The 15,337-nt window shown below is 61.4% G+C and overlaps 1 protein-coding gene across 1 annotated transcript; it reads left to right on the forward strand.

Annotated features, from left to right (window-relative positions):
• Window positions 1–304: 304 nt before the first annotated feature.
• LOC142823141 (uncharacterized) lies at window positions 305–12,251 on the forward strand. The gene is made up of 8 exons (XM_089771307.1): window positions 305–2,539; window positions 4,365–4,390; window positions 4,758–4,867; window positions 5,453–5,577; window positions 8,431–8,456; window positions 9,436–9,521; window positions 9,995–10,852; window positions 11,531–12,251. Exons 1-8 carry the CDS (start codon window positions 2,135–2,137, stop codon window positions 11,659–11,661), a joined length of 1,767 nt encoding a protein of 588 aa, XP_089627433.1. The 5' UTR covers window positions 305–2,134; the 3' UTR covers window positions 11,662–12,251.
• The last annotated feature ends 3,086 nt before the right edge of the window (window positions 12,252–15,337 follow it).

Genomic DNA, 15,337 nt, shown 5'->3' on the forward strand with positions numbered 1-15,337 from the left:
AATGGTCCCTGGTTTTAATACATTTCCCTCCACTTCTATGGACTATTGAAAATACACACTAGGTATGTCTATACTACAGCACTAATTCGAACTAACTTAATTCAAATTAGTTAATTCGAACTAAGCTAATTCGAACTAGCGCATCTAGACCTAAAAACTAGTTTGAATTAGCGTTTTGCTAATTGGAACTAGCATGTCCACATTGAGTGGACTCTGAACCGAGGTTAAGGCTGGCCGGAAGCAGTGCTGTCAGGGCATCAGGTTAGGACTTAGAGCGTGGAGCTACTGTCTCAGGCTAGCCGAGGGCTGTGCTTAAAGGGACCCGACCCTCACCCCGGACAGACAGTTCTCAGGGTTCCCCGCCCTTAATTCGAACTAGGCGTTAGTCCTCGTGGAATGAGGTTTATCTAGTTTGAATTAAGCGCTCTGCTAGTTCGAATTAAGTTCGAACGAGCTGTTTGTATGTGTAGCGCCTATCAAAGTTAATTCGAACAAACATCTGTTAGTTCGAATTAACTTTGTAGTGTAGACATACCCACTGATATTTACTAGTGTGGTGTGTGCTGGGGGGTGCACATCCACCCACCACCTCAGTATTGGTGTTGCACATGAGACATTTCAACCCACCCCAAAGAAAATTCGACCTGACCAAGGATGGAAAATCTTAGTGGTCACAGCCCTGCCGGGCCGTTGGTGCTCTGGTGCTGCGATGTCTCTGTCACCCCTGGTTTCATCAGGGAGTGTTCATCCCTGAGACTAGACCGGTTTCATATTTGCTGGCTAGATAATTTCATGGAGGTTAGGTCCATAAAAGGCTATTAGCCAGGGGATAAAATGGTGTCCCTGGCCTCTCTTTGTCAGAGGCTGGAGAGGGATGGCAGGAGACAAATCGCTTGATCATTGTCTTTGGTCCATCCTCTCCAGGGCACCTGGTGCTGGCCACTGTCGGCAGACAGGATACTGGGCTAGATGGACCTTTGGTCTGACCCAGTACGGCCGTTCTTATGGCTGTGGAATTACCGGCTTGGTGCAACATTTGAAGCCAAGTCGAACGACGGTTTGTTCAATGATTAACCCTGTGACTTTGGCTTGTTACTGACATTTTATGGGCGTCATAACCAGGAAGTGCCAGGGCTCTGCTCCCAGACCCAGGCCTGCAGCTCTTCCTCGGGTCCCCAAAGGCAGAGTCAAAGCCCGACCTGCCTCGGAAAGGCCCCTTGTCCAGCTCCTCCAGCGTTTTCTTTAATCAGCTGGGCTCTTGTCTAAGGCAAGGGGGCAGATGTTCAAAGGCATTTGGGTGCCTCTAGATTGAGAGGGGCACCTAGGCTGGGACTCACCAGGGGGACCGCAGATGGGGGTGGTCTGGCCTAGTGGTGAGAGCAAGAGTCAGCAGCCAGGAATCAGCCCACGGTCAGGGCTGGAGTCGGGGCAGCAACGAGAGCCCAGGGCAGGCCAAGGTTACCTGGAGGGAGCCAGGGCAGCAGCAGCAGCAGGACTGGGGGGGGCCCAGGACCTCGGATCTGTAGTTTTCCCTCCGCCCCTTCCTTAGAATCACAAATGCTGCCATTTCGAGATCACTTTCACCTGGTCAAATCCCACCCCCCCCAGACCGTCCTCGCCCCTCGCTGCTTCCTCCCCCTTCTGTAGTAAAACCCTCGTCTCCCCAGGCCCCACGGCAGAGAGAAAAGGTCCGTGGGGGGCAGGAGACCGGGGGGAGGGGGAGCTTGAGAGATTCCAGATGGGAGAGAAGCCGAGGGGAGGGGCTGGTCGGGAGGGGCCCTACAGGCTCTCTGGGGCACAGCTCCAAAAGGCTTTTACCTCCCGTAGGCAGGCAGCCAGGGCCCTGTCAGCGCCAGTGGGGAGGGTGAGATGGGTCTTTTACCAAAGGGACGACGGAGCAGCTCCCTTATTGCTTGCAGGAAGGTGGGCTCAGTAGTGCAGAGAGAAGCTTTTCTATGTGCCTGAGGCCAAAGGAATCTGATCCATCTCTGGCTTCCTGGAGCAATAAAACGCAGCAAGGCCCTTTGGACTGACATGATACCTGAGGGGCGAGGCACCTTCCTGCCGCCAAACGGACACGTTAGGAGGTAGGTGAGGGAGGCAGGAACTTGTTTGTCCCCTCCTAGAAAGCACCATGGCGGCTGCGGAGCCTTTGCAGAGCATTAAAGCCGAAGTTACCTGTTCCATCTGTCTGGAGTTATTCCGGGACCGTGTGATGACTGAGTGTGGACACAGCTTCTGCCGGGAATGTATCGCCCGGCACTGCCAGGGGGACGGAGACGTCGCCTGTCCTCAGTGCCAACAGAAACTTCAAGAGAGACACTTACGGCCCAATCTGGAGCTGAAGAACATTGTGGAGTTAGTAAAGTCACAAGCAGTGGAGGATCCGAGAGGAGGATACGTGTGCAAGATGCACCGAGAGCCTTTGAGATTCTACAGCAGAGAGGATGAGACCCCCGTGTGCCTGGCGTGTGAGAGATCCCAGGCTCACCGCGCCCACACGGTGGTTCCCGTGGAGAAGGCTGTCCAGGAGCACAGGGTAGGCACCGTGATTTGTCTTTGATCTTTAAAGTCCCTCCAAACCGCCTGGTTTCATACAAAGGGTGCACGTCCCGAGGGAGGTGGGGGAGGGACGTGAGCACCCTCCGCCCCAACGCCCGGACTAGCACAGACCCTCGATTCAAAACGCATTTGTAGCTGGTTCCTTTACCCAACCGGTGATTCCCGTCACGCACAGAAAGGTGTGTGTGTGTGTGTCAGGTGCGGGGGGGGGGAGGGGATGGTTACCAGGGAGGCAACGAGTCCGGGGGGTTCAGCGTGTGCGACCGACTGAGGATTCCTGGGGTCTGTCCCGGCTCTTCTGCCAACTTGCGGTTTGACCTTGGGGAGTCGCACTGGCCTTGTGTGGGCTTAAGATGGGACTGTCCTGGCCAAAACATGATGTGTGGCCGTGTCCCCACCCGTGAGTGCAGAGTGGCTGGGAGCCGGGAAGCAGAGCGGGCGAGTATCATTCCCATCCTCACCCCTAGCCAGGCTCCTGGGCTGCCCAGAAGGACTTCCCCTCGCCCCTCCGCCCCACGTCAGGGCAGGTTGGTGCTTCTGAGTTTCTGTCTGAGTCTGAGACTCTCCCACGTCCCGGGTCTTGGTTCCCTGAATCCCTCCCCCATTGCCCTGTGGTGCCCTGTCCATTGGGCTGAGCAGGAGCATTGGCCTCTCCCCGCTGGGCCTGGGGACCGTCAATTTCCAGTCTCCTCCAGGCCCTTTCTGTGCGTTGCTGGGACGGTGCCCCGGGAGCCAACCAACCTCTCTGGCGGGAAAGTCCAGAAAAGCAGCCGCCTCTTGGGAAGCCCAGACAAGCCCCAAGCCGCTCAGAGCCCTGGGGGAGCCCAGACAAGCCCCAAGCCGCTCAGAGCCCTGGGGGAGCCCAGACAAGCCCCAAGCCGCTCAGAGCCCTGGGGGAGCCCAGACAAGCCCCAAGCCGCTCAGAGCCCTGGGGGAGCCCAGACAAGCCCCAAGCCGCCCAGAGCCCGGGGGAGCCCCATACAAGCAACCAGCATCTCAGAGCCCTGGGGGAGCCCAGACAAGCCACAAGCCGCTCAGAGCCCTGGGGGAGCCCAGACAAGCCCCAAGCCGCTCAGAGCCCTGGGGGAGCCCAGACAAGCCCCAAGCCGCCCAGAGCCCGGGGGAGCCCCAGACAAGCAACCAGCATCTCAGAGCAGCCAGGCGCACTGAGAACAAAGCAGCGAGGGTCTTGTGTGAAGCCACTTTGGCAAACTCCCCTGGGGTCTCCGGCTGTGACTTTCCAAACGCCCCAGGTTTGGGATTCCTACCCGTAGCCACTGGACTCTGCCACGCCTGGAGTCTGGGCAGTGGGGGGTGACCTCGGGCCCTGCAGAACCAGCCTAAGACACGTGAGAAATGGAAATCGCCCTTCCCAGAATCCTAGAGCCCTAGAGCCTGGGTCTGGCAGAGACCTCAGGAGTCATCGAGTCCAGCCCCCTGCCCAAAGCAGGACCAACCCAACTCAATCATCCCAGCCAGGGCTTTGTCCAGCCGGGACTGAAACACCTCTAGAGATGGAGACTCCACCCCCTCCGTAGGGACCCCAGCCCAGCGCTTCCCTGCCTGCCTAAGGGAAGAGTTTTTCATGCTGGAATTTCGCAATGTTGAGAGAACGTTTATCGATGGTTGTCACAAATGGAAATTGCAGCTCCACCAAGCTCCTTCCCCTTTATCTCTGATCAGAGGTTCTTGCTGGGGGGGTGGGGGAGAGGGGCTGTATCCAAGGGGTAGTTACCGCAGGGCAGAGGGTGACGCATCCCCAGATGGACTCTCGATGCTTTTTTCTCCCTGTTTCCCGGCAGGTGGATGTGAAGAGCCTCGTGAGGAGGTGGGTTTGTGAATTGCTCTGCAGGGCGCCGGGGAAACCTCCCGCCCCTCGGGAATCACAGCATGAAGAGCTGTGGACAGTGTGTGAGACCCCCAGAGACGAGCTCCTGTCCCATCTCCTGCCGCCCCCCCCACCCCACTCTGATCCCCGTTCCCCTGGGGAATCACTACAGTCCCATTGCAGGGGGAGGGTGCAGAGTGACCAGACAGGAGGGGAAATAGGAGACACGTCTGGCGTTGCCTCCCCGCTGACTCTCCCATCCCCCTGTGACCCCCGGGCCAGGAGCTCAACGTCCCTCCCTTCCCCCTGGTGCCGGTGGGTGGGTGGTGAGAAGGCGCCAAGTGCTGACGGGAAATTCTGTGTTTAGGTTTGAAGAGTGGCTGTCTCCAGCCCCGTCGCAGGTCTCTGCGGGGGACCAGGCCGGTGTCTCTCCTGCAGGGCAGGGGGTCACCCAGACGGAGTCGAGGGGTCACACAGGTGAGCCGGGGCCTTGCGCCGTGGGAAGGTGCCATGGGGCTGGGTTTGGTGCTTGGCTCTGTTACGGGAACGGGGCCTCCCCGGGCGAGTGACGGGGGGGGGGACAGAAAGGGGCCCGGCCCGGTGAGAAGGTCTCGCTGCATTCGCGTCAGTCCCTCCATTCGCTAAGGCCTGGCCGGTGTCTGGTAACCGGGCCCGTCCCTTGCTGGTGGGGCAGGGCCTTTGCCTGTCCCTGCCCCGGAGATACAGGCCCCTGGGCCCTCCCCCACTCTTCCCCCCCCATCTTGGGATCGGGGTTCAGGATCCGGCTCTCTGAGGCGCCCAGCAGAGAGCCCCCTTCCCTCCCGCCCTTGAGTGGCTGCACCTCCCGTGCAGACTCGGCCAGGACCCCGGTGCCGGCTGGACGGGCTCTGGGGGGGGGGGGAAGCTCTTTGGTGGAGAGGCGGGTGTTGGAAGCTCGTGATGGGGGTTGCTATTCGTGGGATCGGGGAAGGAGTGACAGGCAGGAGGGACAATGCAACTCCAGGCCAGACACTGGGGCTAAATAACCCCCCCTTCGTCGTCCCCCATCGGTGCCACTCGCAGGGAGAGGAGGGCAAGTCTGTGAGAAACCGAAAGCAGCTGCTGGAGGAGTCCACAGAGGGTCCCGCCCTTCCCCTGTGCCTCTGAGAAGATGTAACATTCAGCCTCCCTCAGGGACACACCAGCAGGTAGGTCGTGTGACGGTCACACCGCTGCGGGGGGCTCAGGTAGCCCCGTGGCCCCACCCAGGAGTCTCTGCTCCCATTCACCGGGCGGAGGCCAGCAGTGGCCACCAGGCAATTGAGCGGCCAGGCCAGCCCCCGATGGGTGGGGGGCGGGGATGGATGATAGAGAGAGAACAAGGAAACGTTCCCGGGGGGGGGGGGGGGCTCTGTACTCGACTGATCGTCCCCGAGGCTCCCGTAAATGCATCAGCTCAAGGCCCCGACCGGCACAAACTGCAGAATCTGCTCAGACGCTGGGAAATGTCACAAGAGACCCCGCGGAACACGACGGGCAGGGGCAGCAGGCTGGGGATGTGGGGTAAGGGGCGGGAGGGTGCAGGGGCAGCAGGCTGGGGATGTGGGGTAAGGGGCGGGAGGGTGCAGGGGTAGGGCGGGGGTGCGAGGGGAGGGCGGGAGGGCGCAGGGGCAGGGTGGGGGTGGGAGGTGAGGGTGGGAGGGTGCAGGAGCAGGGCGGGGGTGGGCGGGGAGGGCGGGAGGGTGCAAGTGCAGGGCAGGGGTGGGAGGGGAGGGTGGGAGGGTGCAGGAGCTGGGCGGGGGTGGGAGGGGAGGGCGGGAGGGTGCAGGAGCAGGGCGGGGGTGGGAGGGGAGGGTGGGAGGGTGCAGGAGCAGGGCGGGGGTGGGAGGGGAGGGCGGGAGGGCGCAGGGGCAGGGTGGGGGTGGGAGGTGAGGGTGGGAGAGTGCAGGAGCAGGGCGGGGGTGGGAGGGGAGGGCGGGAGGGCACAGGGGCAGGGCGGGGGTGGGAGGTGAGGGTGGGAGGGTGCAGGAGCAGGGCGGGGGTGGGAGGGGAGGGCGGGAGGGTGCAAGTGCAGGGCAGGGGTGGGAGGTGAGGGCGGGAGGGTGCAGGAGCAGGGCGGGGGTGGGCGGGGAGGGCGGGAGGGTGCAAGTGCAGGGCAGGGGTGGGAGGGGAGGGTGGGAGGGTGCAGGAGCAGGGCGGGGGTGGGAGGGGAGGGCGGGAGGGTGCAAGTGCAGGGCAGGGGTGGGAGGGGAGGGTGGGAGGGTGCAGGAGCAGGGCGGGGGTGGGAGGGGAGGGCGGGAGGGTGCAAGTGCAGGGCAGGGGTGTGAGGGGAGGGCGGGAGGGTGCAAGTGCAGGGCAGGGGTGTGAGGGGAGGGCGGGAGGGCGCAGGAGCAGGGCGGGGGTGTGATGGGAGGGCGGGAGGCTGCAGGAGCAGGGCGGGGGTGGGAGGGGAGGGTGGGAGGGTGCAGGAGCAGGGCGGGGGTGGGAGGGGAGGGCGGGAGGGTGCAAGTGCAGGGCAGGGGTGGGAGGGGAGGATGGGAGGGTGCAGGAGCAGGGCGGGGGGTGGGAGGGGAGGGCGGGAAGGTGCAGTGGCAGGTCGGGGGTGTGAAGTCTGGCCAGACAGCAGGGCCAGACAGGCCGGGTCTAGGACAGCTTCAATAGCCAGGGCTTTAGGGGCTGTGGTTATGGGTCCGGCTTCGCTCTGCTGGGGCCCAGGGCGAGTGGATTTTGTGGGGCCCCCTGGGCTCTGGGTTGGTCCAAGCATGAGGGGTTCAGTGTGTGGGAGGGTTTCCAGGCAGCAGGCTGGGGTGCGAGGTCTGGGAGGGGGCTGGGGTGCAGCAGGGGGCGGGGATGTGGGTCTGGGCTGAAGGAGGGTGCAGGAGGGGCCAAGGGGACGGGGACTCCGACCTGGCCCAGCTCCCTGGGGTGGGGACACAGGTTGCTCCACAGGGCTCTGTCAGTTCTTCAGAGTGGAGAGAGGTAATGAGTGGGCTTGAGTCCTGCGCACAGGCGTGGTCACCTCATCCCTAAACAGATCTCCTGGCACTGGAAAAGTTCCACAAAAGGGCATCATAAATGATGAGGGGGCTGGACCGGGTCCCATATGAAGTAGGGATGATAACTAGCAATTAATTGACTAGTCAAGTAATTGATAGAATTTCCATCGACTTCTCATCTAGACAAGAGGCACGTCCCCATTCTGCCCTTGGAAGTACAAGAGTCCTCTGCGGGATTGTGACGTAGTGAGGTCACATCTCTGGGGTCTGTGGTTCCTCGGCGGTGCTGCTGTAACTGCAGCCCACAGGGCTCCCTTGGCCTTTGGTCTCTTCTGCCTCTTACACCAGCTGCAGGGGAAGGTCCCTCCAGGCCTGGGTCCTGTAAGACGGGGGCTTCCGGCCTGGGCCAGGAAACCTGGCACCGATAAATGGCCCCGTGGTCACCCCCCTGGAAATGGAGGGTCTGGGGGAATTTTGTCTATAACGACACTGGCCTGAGCAGTGAGACCAGGGCTGGGTCACGAACCGGGCAGGACGGGATGGGGAGGGGCCAGAGTTGCTGCACACGGGATGCTCACTGAGAGCTGGTTCCTGGGGCTGCTTTATGCAAAAACGCAGGGGACTCCCCCCACTCTGCCCAGCCCAGCCCAGGCACGCCCCCCCCCGGCTCTTCCCATCCCCTCCCCGTGAGCCATCCCACTGTACCTGCTGCTCCACTGGGGATTTGAGGAAAGGAGCAGAGCGCTGGGGACCCGGGGTGCCGGAGCAGCTGTGTGCGAGGGGTGGGGAGCTGGGCAGGCCCCATTCAGCCCCAGAGGGGGGTGCTGGGCAGGCTGCCCTGCCCCACAGGGCGATGTCTGGGGCTGGCCAGAGCGGGGAGCCGGGCTCTGCCCCTCCCCCAGCCTGCTTGGCCAGAGGCCCCGTGTCCCATGACAGCGGGTGGCTTGTGCGGGAGGGTCGAGGATCAAATGGGAAATGCTGTTTGTGGGGTTGAGTGTAAAACCCCCCGGGACTGAGATTCTCTTCCACACGGGCAGCTGATCGTCTCCTGTGTCTCTTCCCCAGGTGGACGCGCAGCAAATGGAGAACAGGTGGGTTGTGAGGGGCGCTGGGATGTGAAGAGCCAACGACCCTCCCTGCCCCCCCAGACCTGCCGGGTGTCGCTGATCTGTAGTTATTTGAGTCACCGGGAAAGGGGCAGAATGAGGGGAAGGGAGGAGACGGGAGACAGGCTAGAAATTCCCTGAGCCACTGGGAGTCATCTCCCCACTCGCTGTGAGTCGAGACAGTAGAGTCACGGAGGACGAGGACAGGGAGAGTGAAATGCTCATGGGGGACGGAGGATTAGCCGAACACCCAGTGTTAGTGCCCTGGAGAGGGTGGACCGAAGACAATGGTCAAGCGATTCGTCTGGTGCCATCCATCTCCAGCCTCTGACAAACAGAGGCCTGGGGCACCATTCCTACCCCCTGGCTAATAGCCTTTTATGGTCCTAACCTCCATGAATTTATCTAGCTTCTCTTTAAACTCTGGTCTAGTTCTAGCCTTCACAGCCTCCTCTGGCAAGGAGTTCCACAGGTTGACTACACGCTGTGTGAAGAAGAACTTTCTTTTATTAGTTTTAAACCTGCTACCCATTAATTTCATTTGGTGACCTCTAGTCCTTATATTATGGGAACTTTTCATGCAACACACAATTCATCTGTAGATCTCCTTGCCAGGGGCTCAGTGGGGGATGAGGGTATAACAGGGTCAGAAAAGGGCTAGACAAATTCCTGGAGGTTGGGTCCATCAATGCCCATTAGCCAGGATGGGCCGGGAGGTGACCCCATGTTCAGGGAGACCCTAAATCTGTAATTGCCAGAAACTGGGAGGGGGAGGCAGGTGGAAGGGGTGGGGGAGGGGACATTGCCTCCTGAAGCTCTGGTCTGGCCCCGTGTGGCTGTTTTCACGTTCTCACGTCCCTGTGCAGTCCCTGGGCCAGGCGTTTACATGCCCCGTCCCTCCTCTTGTAACTGATGGGCCCTGGGTGAAGGAGAAGGGAGTGATGACAGTAAATCTTGTGTTTAGGCCTAAGGACGGGTCATCCCTGACGCCAGCAGAGGGATCTGGAGGGAGCAGGACAGATGCCAGCTCTGCGAGCAGCGGGGAAGAAGGTAAGAGGGGCCCTGCCCTGCGGGAGTGTCTGTCTGTGGGGTTCAGGGCCTGGACTTAGCGCTGCAGCAGTGAGTCCATCTGGCCCCATGCTCGCCCTGCCGCCCTTCCATGGAGGGGAAAGCTCCCTTCTCGCTCCAGTTACTTTTGTCAAACCCCTTGTGCGGGTGTCAGCCAGGTCTGACTGCGCCGGGGCACAGACCCTGTATCGCCCACCCACCCCTGCACTGCCTCGTGCGCAGCAGGGGGAGATGCCCGGCCAAGCACACACGTGTGAGCCGTGTATGGGCGGGGGGGAGGGGCAAAGCACGGGTGCACACATGTGATGGGGTGGACCAGTCCCGCACTGTGAAGGCTGAGCCTAATCAGGCCCACCTGGCTGAAGAAGCCCCGCCCCCAAACTCTTCTGGGCATGCTCAGACTGCACCCAGCTATAAAAGCCGGGGAGAGGCTCAGTCTGGGTTGACCTCCGCAGGGAAAGGAGCTCCTGCCGGAGGACAGGCGCAGCCAGCCCAGCTGGACCCACCACCAACCACAGCTGCAGCCGTCGCACCAGCTACATCCACCGCACCAGGCACCACCACTGAGCCAACCACAGCCACCGCCGTCGCACCAGCTACATCCACCGCACCAGGCACCACCACCACGCCAACCACAGCCACCGCCGTCGCACCAGCTACATCCACCGCACCAGGCACCACCACCGAGCCAACCACAGCCACTGCCGTCGCACCAGCTACATCCACCGCACCATTCACCACCACCGAGCCAACCACAGCCACCGCCGTCGCACCAGCTACATCCACCGCACCATTCACCACCACCGCGCCAACCACAGCCACCGCCGTCGCACCAGCTACATCCACCGCACCAGGCACCACCACCGAGCCAACCACAGCCACCGCCGTCGCACCAGCTACATCCACCGCACCAGGCACCACCACCGAGCCAACCACAGCCACCACCGTCGCACCAGCTACATCCACCGCACCATTCACCACCACCACGCCAACCACAGCCACCGCCGTCGCACCAGCTACATCCACCGCACCAGGCACCACCACCGAGCCAACCACAGCCACCGCCGTCGCACCAGCTACATCCACCCCACCAGGCACCACCACCGAGCCAACCACAGCCACCGCTGTCGCACCAGTTACATCCACCCCACCAGGCACCACCACCGAGCCAACCACAGCCACCGCTGTCGCACCAGCTACATCCACCACACCATTCACTGCCGCGCCAACCACAGCCACCGCCGTCGCACCAGCTACATCCACCGCACCAGGCACCACCACCGCGGCAACCACAGCCACTGATGCAGGTGGAGGTAGGAAATAGGCCAGGTGGGGAGCAGGAGGTATCCCAGCGGGCTCAGCAGGCTTCAGGGGAAACCTCCCACCAAACCAGCGTTTGGAACGTCTTGCTGCTGGCAGGGCCCTGAGCTAGGGCCTGGAGGAGAGGGAGGGCCCGGGCCCCCTTAGTCCCCCCATCCTTGCACCCCAGAGAGGGGAGTCATTCTTCGGAGCCATAAACTCGGCTGCTGGGCCATATTGACCCCAGACGGGGGGGCAGACAGAGCACCCTGTGACAACACACATCCACACACACGTGCCAGTTCCCTTCGCTCTCTCCTTCGGCCGGCAGAGGTACCTGGGCTGCTGGCGCTGGGGACGGGGGGAGCTCTCACAGCCGGACAGGAAACACTCTGGCACCGTGCCCCCCAGTGCCCTCACAAACCCACCCGTGTGCCAGGGGGATCAGTTGTGTCTGGCGTTCGGGTGCAATTCACGTTAGCTGTGACTGTGGGGCGAGGGCACCTCTGTTGTGGGGCCTTATTTCTGGCTGATCATTCCTGGAGCTGAGATCCTGGAGCAGGGTTTGGGGCTCGGCCCTAGATCGAGTGGGGCCGCAGTGGGGCAATGAACGGCCACACAGAGTCTGCAGGGAGCAAGGGTTTCCCCTGGAGCTGGGGTACGTGAGGTAACCTCCCCGTGTGATGTTGCAGGAGCAGCGATGGGCGGCAGAAACGAAGCAGCAGGAGAGGGACAGCAGCATTCAGGATGCAAAGCAAAGAAGAAGCAGAAGCAGCAGCAGAAGAAGAAGAAGCGGAAGCCGAAGCTGTATCCCATTGTCTGACACTGAGTGTAGCATCAGGGGTAAGTGCAGTGCCCCGACCACTTCACCACTGGTGACATTCAAGACTGTCAGTGTCACGTTCGCTGACCGGTGAAAGCCAGAGTTGGTGTAAATTGAGCTGAAATCATTTTTCCCCTTCGTACGCTCTGCTCTTTTGCTTAAGGGGTGGGGATTTTCAACATAGTTGTTTAAAAATGGCCTCTGTGTGTTTTTGTACCAATATAAAATGTCACTATTTTGACACTAATCTCTAGTGGCTCACGTTGTCTATTGCTGCATCCCCTGCAGCGCTGAAAGTAGCCGATCACCTGGTGCAGGACGGTGTCACACGACTCATAGGATCAGTTGCATAAAAAATAATCAGCGCAAGCTGTCCCATAACTGGATTTTAAACAGAGACTCCGGATCACTGCTGCACCCTTCGGGGGGGGCGGGGAGTATTTGCCCCAATGTCTGCACCAAGGGGCCATGTGAGGTGTCACGTGTAAGCTTGTGTTCTACTGATTCTGTCTATGCTACTCATGTCCTTGTATGATCTCGGGGGCTGTGTCTACACTGGCCCCTTCTTCGGAATAGCCACGCTAATTTCGAACTTTGGAATAGGGAAATCCGCGGGGGATTTAAATAAACATGGACGCCGCTTTCTTTCCGGAGGCTCTCTTATTCTGTCTGAGGCAGCGCAGTGGGCAAAGAACGCTCAGCCACCTGCACAAGTTAGGAGAGCTGTGCAGACCTGCCCCCCCAGTCACCGAGCGGGAGGCTCCAGTCATGGGGGGCGACACTTTGGCCTTTACGTGACTATGGGACTCTGTCACACAGGAGGGCCCTGGGGCTGGGGCAGATCCGGCCCAGGGGCTGGGATATTGGGAACTCGGCCTGGCTAATGCGGCTGAGAATGGACGGTCTGTGCAGCACCCAGCCGAGTGGGACCGTGCTACACGCCTGTGGCCAGAGGCTGGGCGGGCCCCAGGGGTCGGCAGGGCCGTGCCGTGGCCTCGCCCGGGGAGGGGTCGGCGGGGCCGCGCCGTGGCCTCGCCCGGGGAGGGGTCGGCGGGGCCGCGTCGTGGCCTCGCCCGGGGAGGGGTCGGCGGGGCCGCGCCGTGGCCTTGCCCGGGGAGGGGTGGGCGGGACCGCGCCGTGGCCTCGCCCGGGGAGGGGTCGGCGGGGCCGCGCCGTGGCCTCGCCCGGGGAGGGGTCGGCGGGGCCGCGCCGTGGCCTCGCTCGGGGAGGGGTCGGCGGGGCCGCGCCGTGGCCTTGCCCGGGGAGGGGTCGGCAAAACTCTCCGAGGAGGAGCCTAGTGAGTCCGTAACTGGGAAAACTTAGAAAACAGCCAATAGTCCAGCAGCACCTCAGAGAGGAACAAAACACGTAGCCAGGATTGTGAGCTTTCCTAGGCACGGCCCACGGCTCCAGATGGAGTCTCACTGCAGTGGGTTGATGGGCCGTGTGCGAGCTCAGGGGTGTTACAGACCCTGCCTTAGCACCCCCCTCCCCAGTAGCTCTGGAGCTGTCGCGGGAACTTCTCCACCTCAGCCGCCTGTGCTGTACACAACGCACTTTGGCTACGTCTACACTGCAGGCTTTGTGCGCAAGACCTGCTGTTCTTCCGCAGAAACTTGCAGAGCGTCTACACTGCACGTGCGTTCTTGCACAAGTAAATTTACCGTAAAGCGTTGGAACAGAGGGCGTCTTGTGCAAGAGTTAGTCCTCTCCCCGCAAGGAATGAGCCCTCTTGCGCAAGAAGGCAGCGTGGATGGGCAACAGGTTCAAATGGCCATCAGAGCTTTCTTGCACAAGAGAGCATCCACACTGCCATGGACGCTCTTGCGCAAAAGCACATCTCTTGTGCAGTTCTTGTGCAAGAAGCTTGCAGTGTAGACGTAGTCTTTATGTATTTATACCCCCGGTGTGGTGGGGCGGCTGCTCCACGCCGGCCGGAAGGGTTAATGCAGGCAGGAGGGAGCATATAAACAGAGCCCCTGCCAGTCAGGGAGAGGATTATAAGTAGCCAATCAGGGTGTAGCTTGCTGGGGCAGGCCGGTATAAAAGGAGCTGCCCAGCAGGGTGAGTCAATGAGGCGCTGATTTGGGGAGGGACAGGACCTGCAGATGCACCTTGCAGAGAGCCGAGCAGGGCAGCCTCAGGGGGTTAGCGAGGGAGGTTCCAGCCTCTTCCCTGCTGGGCAGGGAAGAGGAGCCTTTATTCCCCAACTCGGCCAGCAGGAGGCGCCCTGCCGACGAAAGGGCCCGTTCCCCAGCTCGGCCAGCAGGAGGCGCCCTGCCGACGAAAGGGCCGATTCCCCAGCTCGGCCAGCAGGAGGCGCCCTGCCGACGAAAGGGCCCGTTCCCCAGCTCGGCCAGCAGGAGGCGCCCTGCCGACGAAAGGGCCCGTTCCCCAGCTCGGCCAGCAGGAGGCGCCCTGCCGACGAAAGGGCCGATTCCCCAGCTCTGCCAGCAGGAGGTGCCCTGCCGACGAAAGGGCCGATTCCCCAACTCGGCCAGCAGGAGGCGCCCTGCCGACGAAAGGGCCGATTCCCCAGCTCTGCCAGCAGGAGGTGCCCTGCCGACGAAAGGGCCAATTCTCCAGCTCTGCCAGCAGGAGGCACCGTGGCCGTGAGTCCCGTCCCCTGAGACCTGGTTGTATCCCGTGAAAGGGACTCTCAACCCCGTCTCGTACACCAGGGCGATAAACATTTCACAGCCAGGAGCCGCTCCCCTTGCCCTGCGCAAAGACCCTTTGGAATCGCAGCCAGTCCCAGCGCTGAGCCCACAGCGAGATGCGTTTGCTCCCACCCCGTACGCAGGGATCTGGCAGTGACTCGGTTCTGTCGTGGCGGGAGGGGGGAGCTGCAGCGTTGCCTGTGAGCCGGGCGCTTTTGCGGCTGCTCTACAGAGATTCCAATGCCACCTGACTGAGTGGTGCACATGCCTCGGTGCATGTAAAAAAATATTCCACACATGGCTGGGAAGGATTATAGGGTGCACTGGTGGGCAGCTGTGTCAGTGGCTGCTGCCTTTGCCCCATCACCTGCCTCTGAAGACGGGGCTGCAGGGATAGAAAAGGCCTGTTGGGTCCCATCCCCCAGGGGCCCGTGTGTGACTGTTCCCGCGCTCTGTTCTCAGCCGTGTTAGCCAGGCCGAGTTCCCAATATCCCAGCCCCTGGGCAGCACCCGCCCCAGCCCCGAAGCCCTTCTGTGTGACTGAGTCTCACAGTCACGTTAAAGCCAAAGCGTCGCCCCCCATGACTGAAGCCTCCCGCTCGGTGACTTGGGGGGAGGAGGGGCAGGTCTTTCAGAAAGAGTCTTTCCAGCTCAGATGAGAGACTCCCAGTGACAGAAGATCCACCCCAGCCCGTGGGAAGCGGCTCTGACAGTAAAATACCCGAAATAATTGTTTCTTGAGACTCAGCTACATTTTCCCTTATTGTCCTTTGCATTCACCCTCCTCCCCCACCGCACCCGAAATAGATCCCCCCCAATCAGTGCTTCTCCTTTCGTGGGGTCGGTGCCTCTCAGGAGTTGGCAACACTGGCTTGACTCTCCCTGGTCATTTCTCTAGACTGGAGCAGGTTCCTGTATTGTACCCTGAGTACGTTTATCGCCGGTTCACCCCCAGGAGCACCCCCACTTGTAAATGCCCATCAGATTCCTCACCCCTGTCCCTTCTCCCTTCTGCA

This window comes from Pelodiscus sinensis, chromosome 19 (assembly GCF_052426305.1).
Source record: "Pelodiscus sinensis isolate ZL-2025 chromosome 19, ASM5242630v1, whole genome shotgun sequence".
In the NCBI taxonomy this organism is placed as follows: Eukaryota; Metazoa; Chordata; order Testudines; family Trionychidae; genus Pelodiscus; species Pelodiscus sinensis.

Coding starts and splice junctions, on each gene's coding strand:
- LOC142823141 (XM_089771307.1), top strand. CDS start 2,135: ATGGCGGCTGCGGAGCCTTTGCAGAGCATTAAAGCCGAAGTTACCTGT. Junction 2,540..4,364: donor AGGCTGTCCAGGAGCACAGG/GTAGGCACCGTG, acceptor GTTTCCCGGCAG/GTGGATGTGAAGAGCCTCGT. Junction 9,522..9,994: donor TGCGAGCAGCGGGGAAGAAG/GTAAGAGGGGCC, acceptor TGACCTCCGCAG/GGAAAGGAGCTCCTGCCGGA.